The sequence below is a fragment of the Bison bison genome, unplaced genomic scaffold (genome assembly GCF_000754665.1).
Source record: "Bison bison bison isolate TAMUID 2011002044 unplaced genomic scaffold, Bison_UMD1.0 scf7180017864495, whole genome shotgun sequence".
In the NCBI taxonomy this organism is placed as follows: domain Eukaryota; kingdom Metazoa; phylum Chordata; class Mammalia; order Artiodactyla; family Bovidae; genus Bison; species Bison bison.
The window spans coordinates 13,262,023-13,272,642 of NW_011495054.1; the positions used below are offsets into that span (position 1 = coordinate 13,262,023).

General features: G+C 49.3%; 1 protein-coding gene across 2 annotated transcripts in view; it reads left to right on the forward strand.

Annotated features, from left to right (window-relative positions):
• RNF185 (ring finger protein 185) overlaps nucleotides 1–6,929 on the forward strand; it is a 30,157-nt gene extending 23,228 nt beyond the window's left edge. For both annotated transcript variants that reach the window (XM_010828788.1, XM_010828789.1), the window contains exons 6-7: nucleotides 2,562–2,679; nucleotides 4,548–6,929. In XM_010828788.1, coding sequence (XP_010827090.1) covers nucleotides 2,562–2,679; nucleotides 4,548–4,645 — 216 coding nt within the window. In that variant the 3' untranslated portion in view covers nucleotides 4,646–6,929. The remainder of the gene's footprint in view (nucleotides 1–2,561; nucleotides 2,680–4,547) is intronic.
• The last annotated feature ends 3,691 nt before the right edge of the window (nucleotides 6,930–10,620 follow it).

The following is a 10,620-nucleotide window of genomic DNA, read 5'->3' on the forward strand; positions in this document are numbered from 1 at the left end:
TTGCACATTTAAATGTGCACAAAACAAGTATATTTCATTTCCCCATCTTTTCGTCTGTGTGCTTGTGTATGTATGTTTTTATGTAGCCATTAGTATTCTGCTTTCTTCTTCAAGAAAATTGTTTAATTTTAAATTTTTTATTGTGTATTGGGGTATAGCTGATTACCAGTGCTAAAATTTAATTTTGACAATATTTTCCATAATGTTCTTCATGTCCTCTTTATTAGTTTTAATAATAATAAAAAATACTTATTTCATTGAATTTTGATGCATTATAATTTGTTTTTTTTTTTCATTGAAGGACCTTTTAGTTGCTTTCAGAATGAGGATCTTAGTAACAGCAGTGAACACTTGATGAATGATTATTATATGCAAAGAACTGTATGTTAAGGCTTTATATGTATGATCTTATTTAAACCTTACATCAATGCACTGAACAAAAGAGAAAACTGAGGCTTGTGAAGTGACTTGTCCGGGGCCACACAAAGCTGAAACCTAGACCAGGCTTGTATTGAAGTCCTGGCTCTTGACTACCAGATGACCCCACGTTAACCATCCCAGGCTTTGGTTCCCAGCAGAGCATTGCTCCTAACACAGTAATCCGAGGCCCCAGGAAGGCGGAGGCCCTGGCTGTGAAAACTGAGATGTACCTCTGACGTTGACCAGCGCCATTCACAGCCGCCAGTCAGGCTTTGCCTGCTCTGCCCCAGGAGCAGAAGCCTGTGAGGACTTGTGGGGTTGCAGAGGTGTTGCTGGAAGTGGGGCTGGAGGGCCAGTCCTTGGGCTGGCCCTGAATGAGGTGGTGGTTCCTGATGAAGCAGTTGCATCTTTCTAGGTAAGGCAGCCCTGATCCCAGGAGCCCTCAGACTCTACCAGGCTGGTTCTGAGTCGAAGGCTTTTCTGTACCGAGGATATGGAAACCAGTTGTTTTCTTCCCTGTACATCTTATCAAAATCGGCTGTTAGGCTTTATGGGTAGTGTGGTCCAGCAGGAAGTTCAGAGCTGGTGCCAGGCTACGCTCAGTAGGGATGGGGGCGGCCACTTCCATGACCTTCGAAAGGCTCACAAGTGCAGCTGGTCAGCTCTTTGTGAAGAGCAGTTAGCCCAACAATTTTTCTTATTAAAATTATTTTAAAATCATTTGTTCTAAGGATCTACCCATGGATGCAGAGGAGGAGAGTTTTTTTAAGATGTGCACAGTAATTAAGAACATGGAGGGGGAAGAGGGGTCCACGTGATTAAGACTCTGCACTTCCATTACAGGGGGCTCAGGATCGATCCCTGGTCAGGAAACTAAGATCCCAAATGCTGCTCAGTGCTGCCAAAAAAATAAAACAATATGCTTTGGGACTTCGCTGGTGGTTCAGTGGCTAAAACTCTGAGCTCCCAAGGCAGGGGGCCCAGGTTCCATCCCTAGTCAGGGACTGGATCCCACATGCCACAACTAGCACAGACCTGGTGTAGCCAAATATTAAAAAAGAAAAAAAGCATGGATTTTCAAACCGTATTATTGATCTAGTTTCAGATCTAAACTCTACCCCTTACCAGCTGTGTGACCTTGGTCAAGTTATTTCACCTCTGAGCCTTGGTTTGGTCATCTGTGAATGTGGGTGATGCTGATGTAAGAATTAAATGTGATTTGAGTGTCCCAGTACTTCACTTGATGCCCAGCACAAAGTTGGCCCTTAGAAAATAGGAGTTAACCTATTTACAATATTGCAGTTCCTGCCGAATCTTTTCATGTGAAAGATGATGCCGGGTAGAACACATTATAGAGAGAAAAGCTGAGGATGATACCAGACTGCTGGCAGTGATCATTGCAGGCAGGAGTTATGAAGTGGAGGGTGAACAAGGAGACCTCTGACTTCTATGTCATTTATTCTTACAATATGTGAGTTTCTCATAGCCAGCATATATTACTTTTATAATCAGGAGAAAAGGTGTTTTGAAGTTTTAAAATTCTCTGTGACAATATTAAAAGAAAAATTTGAGGGAAAATACTTACCCATATCTTTTCCACCTGTGTACGTATTGTCTTGTACCTGTGATCATGGTGTTCAAACAGTTTCATCTGATAACTTGTCACAAGAGTCTTTCTGTGTTCCTGCATAGTCACTGTAATGTTCTCTGGGAGGAGGTATGGAAATTGTGATCATGGTCTCCATTGTTGGCTGATTACGGTTCCACTTTCTATTGCTGTTACAGATAGTGTGTAGCTTGTTCTATGTTCCTTTGTAATTGGGCATGGGGGTTATTGCCACTCTGGCTGTTACAAAGCATGAAGAGTTTTCTGGCTAGTGTGGGACTCTGGGAAAGAACCCCTGGAGCTCTGAGAACCCTCACATGCATCAGCAGAGAGTTCTACTTTGGGCCAGAGCCAGCCCTTTCTGGCATTCACAGCTCCTTAGCTGGGCCACCTGGAAGGGCAGAAGAGCAGAGCTCCTCTGCCTTGGGGTTGAGATGGGAGGAAAAGAGGGTGGGAGGTGCCACACGTAAGTAAGGTGACATGTGACAAGTAGGGGAGAAACCTGCTGGTTCTGAATTGCGTCTCTTCCACACAGGGATTCCAAGGGTTTGGATTCGGAGATGGTGGCTTCCAGATGTCTTTTGGAATTGGGGCCTTTCCCTTTGGCATATTTGCCACAGCATTTAACATAAATGATGGGAGGCCTCCTCCAGGTAAGACCCTGTTCTCTTGGTAATTTTTCTTGTGGACTCCTTGGAATTGCACAATATGTATGTTACTACATGGATAATCAGGCTTTTCAAAATGCGCTAAACTCTTTCCAGATTACTGGTAGTCCTGGTCATGACACTGCAGACTTACCAAGTGTTAGGCATGTTCAGAATGCTTTCCATCATAAACTCGGGGTCCTCCCAATGAGCCCGTGGGATGGGGGTGCAATCAGCTCCATTTTACAAACCAGAAAACGCTCAGTAGTGGTTCCCAAGATATTTCCCATGCCCCTAAAATGAAAAGAGATAAACTGTACCAGCTGAGTAGAAGCATCATCCTGGGCACATACGCCTCACCTTTGACCATTGGGGGCGGGGAGGGCAGGGAGACTGCATGGAGTCAGGACCTCTCGATTACTAGCATCTTTGGCCATTTTCCCCCAGGACACACATGGGGCTGGTCCTAAGTCCCAGCCCTTTGGGAACTCTGCCTGGGTCTGCCACCTGCTTCTGCCTTTCTCCCTTTAGCTAGCTTGCGTGCCAGCTCGTTCAGTGTCGGGCAGGGTGGCGAGGTAGATGCCCTGGGCTCTGTTACAGTCTGATGCCCGGGCCTGGATCATGACCCTGGAGCAGCCAAGGCCACTGAGTGGAGCCCGTGCTCACTGGGGCCTCCGGTGTGCAGGGCACAGTGCATGGTTCCAGACGAGGAGCTCACACTCTCAGGACAGGAGCCTCTCCTGAGCTGTCCATTCTTCTCGTACCTCCATCCTGGTGCTTGGCACGTGGCAGACAATCCATGAGTCTTTGTTGCCTTCCAGCCTGCCTGACCACCAGAGTGCCTCACTGGGGAGGAACGCAGCACCACACAATCTGGGGACTGGCCTTCCTGACTTCCTCCACCCCAGAAGTCTCTCCTCTGTCCATCTGCTGTTTCAGCAGAGGAGAGAGGTCCCGCAGTGCCGGGTGTGCTGTGCTCCAAAGGAGCCAGTCAGGGCCCTGGGAGGAGCAGGCACCTGCCTGGCAGCACGGTTCCATCCAGCCTGGCCCAGTCTCACCTGGGCTTCCCAGGCGCACAGCCAGGCTGCCCTTGGGCCACTCCACCCCCCTGCCCCAGTCACAGGCGGTTTTCCCTGTCGTGTTGGGTACAGTTTGCCCATCTGGGATGGAGATTCTCCTAACTCCTTGCCCCACAGGCAGGAGGAGGAGCTCTGTATAGTAGCTTTTCTCAGAGCGGAGAGGAGTGGAGACCCAGGCTCTCAGCCCACTTTTGCCCCGAGCCTGCTATGCACTAAGGGAGACAGGTCGTCTTGTCTGTCTGGGTGCTCATTCTTGCCTCTGAAAAAGGAAGGCACCCCACACGGGGCTCCGTGAAACACCTCCTGACTCACCAGTGCCAGAACCCGGAGATGGTGTGCAGAGGCTGAGAGCACAGCTGCGGGGTCTCCACCAGCTCATGGACCTTGAGATGTTGGGAAGGTCCCCTCATACCTGTGCTTCAGTTCTTGTTACACAAAATGGGATAAAAATACCTACCAGGCCGTAATGTGTATACTAAACAGCATACATAAGATACTTAGCAGATCGCAGCTTTTCTTTTCTTCCTCTTAGACTTTCCTATTCTTTGTGCACCTGCAGGCAAAACCCTCTTAAGATAAACTGGAGACTTCTATCCTCATTGTTACATGATTCCACATTTTTCAAATAATTCTAATTTTGTTTTGTCTGATATTATTTGGGGTTGGAAATATTTTTAGTGTAGCAGGATTCTCTTGTAAAGAGACGAAGGTTGATGCTCTGGACTTCTGACCCCAGCGGGCAGTGTGCACAGCTGTAGCATTCTCACAGCCTCTCCCCTCCCTGTGTCCCTCCAGCTGTCCCAGGAACGCCCCAGTACGTGGACGAGCAGTTCCTCTCACGCCTCTTCCTGTTTGTGGCCCTGGTGATCATGTTCTGGCTACTGATTGCCTAATGCTGGGCTCCCGGCCCACACCCACGGCAGGGCCGCTGGACCGGTGACACGCCACCCCACTCTTGATGCTTGACTTCCTGGCTAATCCTGACCCCTGGAATCAGTGGGGTTAGTGACACATCAAGGAGTCTTGCTTCTCCATCAGAGTTTTGGGACTCAAGACCAGCCGTTGAGGACCCTGGAGTCTGGCCACTGCTGTAAACACCCTGCTGTAACCTCAGGCCTTGGCATCGAGTCCGTCTCTCACTGGTTGCACCATGAAATCCGGTTCCAGCCAGCTCAGCAGGTCCTGACTCCACACAGGGGAGAAGCAGGAGAAGAGGAACTGTCCAGTTTCCCCCAAAGTTAACATTACAAAGACAAAGGGATGAGCCCAGTATGGGAACTTTCTTCCATCTCTTTAAATACCCCTTGGTGAGTGGCCTCTGAAGTCAGTGGGACTCCTTGAACAGAGAGGTTCCCCTGCCACATCCCAGTCCTGTTCTGTCCTGTTTCCTCCTCTTCCTCCTCCGCAGACATGCATGAAATTGCCGTTCTATTAAGAACCTAATTGCAGCAGCTGGAGCTGGGGTTGATTCATGAACTCACCGGAGACCCAAAGATATATTGCCTCTGGGCCTTGTTCAATGTCTTCGGCTCCAGAGTGGCCTGAATGACCTCCTGATTTCCTGACATAGATTACCTGCAGAGACATGTGGTTGCCCATCACCTTACCCTCCAGAACGGTGCACATCTGCCTCCTGCTCGGGGGCACCAACCCAGGTGATTGCCGAGCCCGGGACCGACTGCATCTTAGGAAAGATCTGCTGTGGAACTCAGGTGGGGTTCCGAGCTCGGGTGCAGAAAGGATTGAACAAGCAGCCATCCCAAAGGCCGCAGAAGCTCTGGGTGCATCCTCTCCCAGACCCCCCAGAGGATACTAGGGGGCCGTGTTGAGTCATCCCAGCAGCATGTTGAAGACCACTCTCCTCAGAAGCCAGATTGTCCTTAATGAAGAGGCAGGGAGGGGGAGACCGGCATGTGACTCTGATTTTGGTATGGCTCCAAGACCTTCTGTGTGTGTGCTAAAAGCAGGGGAGCACGCACCTCCATAGCCCCTGGTGTTTTGTAGAGCCGGGCGCAGAGACCAGGAGCCTCAGCATGATAAGAGGATGCAGTCTTCCCGTGGAAACCTTCCCCTGGAAACGTCCAGAGAAGCCATTCGTCCCCAGCCCTTGATCTGATTTTCACTCTGAATCTGATTGAGGAAGAGTGGTGCCGGCAGCAAGCCAGCTTACCGGGTGGGATGGATCTCGCTCTGCTGGTCTGGCCTCTTCCTAGAAATCTAGTCTCTTGCAGGAGAGACCCTCGGGATCGGGGGAGGTGGATTTACTCTGGGGCTCTCTCCCTTCACCGGTCCACACTGCTCCTGGGTTTACCCCAGTTGAGAGCCCCACCTAGTGTGTGTTCCAGATACGGCTCTGCACAGCCTGTGGAAACCGAGACCTGGAGGAAGATGAGGGAGGCCCTCTGCCCTCTTCACTGCAGCCCCCTTCCCCAGCCCCGTACCTTTCAATGCCAGAGCTCAGTGTTCAAACCGACAAAACACAAGTATTGAATAGGTGGTTCGTTTACCGAGCCCATTTGGTAGGAATAAGCCACCTGCTTTACAGTGTGCCTGATGGATTTTAAACATTCTCTGGGCGCCCACAGAAGAGTGCTCTTTTTCTCACCTCTGGAAATCCCCGAAGTGTGAGGCCCCCTGAAGTTTCTCAGTGCGATGGCCCCACCTAGTGATGGGCAAGAGGACTTCAGTTGGATGGATCCAACAGAAATGGGTCTGCAGAAGAAAGGTTAAAGAAAGAAGGGTTGCAGGTAGGAAGACAAATAATTTGGACCCGTCAGTGAAGTGGAGTGAGCCCAGGAGAGCTCCACCAGCAAAGGCATCCCAGGAAACTGTTAGAAAAGCCAGGTTGGCCCTGTGCTAATCTTGAACCTTGCAGGTCCCCACTTGCCCTCTGCCAGGAGTTGGGGCAGGAGAGCCGACTTGGGACTGCTGGCCCAGCCCCGACAGGGAGCCCCCTTGCACCACTCCCCCACCCCCATCCCCCACAGGCTCACCACAGCGCCTCTCTGCTGAGGCAGTTTTCCTTTCTTCTGTGTGTGTTTTATGTTCTTGGTCCCCAGCCCCTCCTGCCACCTATCAGAAAACAACACCGTGTACAGTGGCACACCTTGACCAGTCACTAATTTTCACTGTTGTGAAAGTGATTTGATTTAGAATTAAACAAATGGTTTTACATAACTGTGAGCTGTGGAGTTTCTGTGTCAGGGGAGTGGGGGTATAGGCTGGGGACTCATCACGCTGGTCTGGCCTCTTCAAAGCACCTTTGTGTCCTCAGGAATGTTAAACTGAGGATGGAAGTCTTCAAACACCTGTGGATAATTAGAAATGAGAAGCTTAGGTTGGAGGCCTGGTTTCATAGACAGCCCCACCCAAGTTGTGACCTGTCTGGCAGGCAGACCCAGTTCTGATAAGTGTGTGGAAATCTGAAGCTTGCAGGCTGCCACAATGGAGTCTGGCTTGTGGCCCGAAAGAGCCTTGAGGAAAATCGGGTTGTTGAGTGTCAGCATGTCTCTCCATGTTCCTTGACGAGGCAGGCTGTCTTGTCCTCCAGCCGTGCCCTCCACCTTGAGCAGGGGCCGTGCTGCTCTGTGGAGTTCCTTGGAAGACGGTGGGATTACAAACCTGGCCCAGCCTCAGGCTCCCCAGCACATCAGAGCTATAGGTCATCCCTCTGAAAGGAGCTCTCTTCACCCTCTTAAACTTTGACCTCAGAGTTACCAAGTTGAATAGTGTCAAGATGTAGTAGAAAATTTGAAGATAAGGGAGCTCTAGGAGTTGATAAACCCAGTAAGAAAAGGAAACAAAGCACAGAAGAACAGGACAGTAAAGCCTCCATGGAGCAGTCTGCCAGCCCCAGTAACCGTCAACACAGGTCCAGCCTTAATTTATCCCCACGCTCACACTTCCTCTCCAATTCATTTGTCCTGTTAGAACACTGTTTGGAAGCAAATTCTAGTCATAGCCCATCAATTAAGTATTTCAATGTGCATCTCAATAATGATTTTTTTAAAACTAAAATACTTTTCATGTACCTTTAAAAATTAATGGTACTTCCTTAATATCATGTATCTAATCATTGTTCAAATCTTCCTAGTTGTCTCATAACTTTTTCGTATAGTCTGTTGAGATCCAAAATAGACCCATACATTGGTATTGGATGTCTTAAGTCTCTATTATATCTGTATGGTCCTTTTCCATCTCTTTTCTTTCCCTTGGGGTTTATTTGTTAAGGAAACCAGTTCATTTGTCCTGTTGAGTTTTCTGCGGCTTCACTTTTGCTGTTCGCATCACCATGGTATTAACCAAGTCTACTTACACTTGTATTTCCTGTAAGTTGGTTGTTAAGTCTAGAGACTTGGCCAGATTCAGGCTTTATTTTTTGTTTGTTTTGTAAGACTGTGTCATAAGTGGTGGTGTATACTTGCTGCATCATATCAGGAGACACATAATGTCTGGTAGTCCCTCTTTGTGATGTTAGCAGCCTTTCCTGATCACTGTCTAGATGTTCTCTGCGCTGTGCAACACAGTAATTGCTAGCCATGGGTGGCTGTCAGTCTCCTGAAATGTTGCTAGTGGCCTGAAGAACTGAATTTTTAATCTTAATTTAAAATCTCACATATGGCTAGTGGCTACCACACTGGACAGTGCAGATTTAGATTAGTTCACAGGGGTTGCAAAATGATATACTTGAAAATAACAATGTGTTAAGAGTTTAGAAACAAGACTGCACTTCTGGCAGAATGGGACAACAGAACTACAGAGGACATGGGGAGCAGTGGGGTCAGTGGGCACAGCTGGTGGCTGTAGGCATGGCAGAATGGCACTGGGGCAGAATGCGTTCAGGAAGAAGCAGAGTCCTGGGGAGACGGGAGTAGGAAGAGAAGGCTTTAGGGTGAGATGTGGTTAGCTCGTGAGGGCCTGGTTTGGCTGTTATTTTGTAGGCAGTGGAGAGCTATCACAGGTTTTTGAGCAGAGAGGTGACAGAAGCGTAACTCTGGACGATTCATCAGTCCATTTTAGGTAGGATGATTCAGGGAGAGGAGATTAGAGATCCTAGACTGATTTGGTTTGAAGCACATGGAAATGACACGGAGTGTCTGGCTGTTGACCAGTAGACCAGTTCCCTCAGGATGGCAGAGCTTCTTGCACCTTAAGCTGGTGTTAGGGCCCGGGTTTCCATTTCTGTCGGCCCAGAGAGTTGATCGTGAGTCAGTCAGCAGTATCTGGCCTCAAGGACTGACCAAGCCATGTCATGTAGTCAATCTGGACAGTTGACTTGGTACCAGAAACGCAAGGGGCCTTCTCTCTGCACACACAGGTCTTTTCTGCCCTCTAGAACTCCCTTTGAGTTCAGTGCTTTTGAAATGTTCTTTGTGTCCATGTTGAAAAGCTTTCTCTGGGTTATATCATTTCTATAGACTGCTGTTCGCTTCCTTTCCATTTTAACTTGTGTTTCTCAGAGTTCCCTCAGCTTCCCAGGGGGCAACTTGGGGGAGTTGTTTATCCCCTCACTCCCAGTGGGTGAAGACCATGAGGTTTGAGATGGGAAAGAAGGGAGAGAGAGTGAGGAAGGAGATGAAACAGACCTGGGTACCTTGCTTTGGGGCAGAGGGAGAGGGAAAGCCTCCCAGGGGTCTTGATTCCAAGGCTGCCAGTGCCTGGGTGTCTGGGAAAATATAGTGTAACCTCTTCCATGTGCAGGACAAATAAAAGTCCCGTGCCTTTTGTCTAGCCCTGAGGTGGCTTGTCAGGAGAGTTCCCTGGATCCCCATCACTTTAACTTAACACACAGTTTCGTCTTTACTATATCAGAGCAGAGATTTCCTCAGACACTAAAGCCAGCTGCTGAAGAAGGTTCCCAGGAACTAACAGAAGTCAGACATATCTCCGCCACTGCCCCTCAGCACTTTCTTCACACTCAGGACATCAGTGGCCTATCTGACCTGCATCTGGTTTGGACTACATGGTTAGGGCAAGAGGGAAGAGAACTGTGCTCACCTTTGCTGGGACTGGAGTCAGTGGGATGAACTTCGTCATTGGTGGGAGTGTCCTGATTCATTTCCTTGGGCCCCCTTCCTGTCCCTTCCTTGTCATTTGTACACTTTCTCATGACCTAAATCTGATCTAAGAAAAGACCCAGCACAAGAGAATCAGACAGGAAGGACCTCAGGGACCAGCTGATGTGGTCAACCCTTCATCACACAGGGAACCAAATCCAGTGAGGGAAGTGGCCATCAGCCGGGAAGTGGCCATCAGCCAGGTAGTGGCTGCCAGAAACCAGTCTGTTGTCCTAAATCCTGGTCCAGGGCTCTTCTCTACAAAGAGGAATCCGAAAAGGGTGAATCCAGACCACAGGTATATTTCCACTGGAAGATCTGGTGTTTCGGAGTCATTTATGTACATACTTGGCTTGCTAAGGATCTGCCACCGAGTGTGAGCTTGCTTCTAGACAAGTGACTTCTCTGAGCCGGAAGCTTCTAAGAAAAGCTCACCCTCCACCACCCTCCCCAAAGCTATTTGAGGGGTAAACCTGGTTTCTCCAGATTCATATTCTTGATTCTTGCTCTACTGAAAAGAGCTTTGAACTGGAGATTAAGAGCCTGTGTTCGCATTCCAGCTCAGCTCATTTTGAGGTAGTCAAACTTGACCCTTTAGCCCTCTTTTCTTCATCCTTAAAATGGGTAGAGGGTCCTCTGAGTTAGGTCTCAGGCCTGCTCTGAATCGCCCTCACCAGTTCGGGCACCCAAGGCGGGCGCCTCTAGCGCTAGGGGGCGCTAGGGCTGCCACAGAGCCGAGTCAAGGGGGCGGGGCCTGGCCTCGGCTGGGCGGGGCGTCGGCGGGCGGGCCCCGTTCCAGGTGCGGGTTTGGT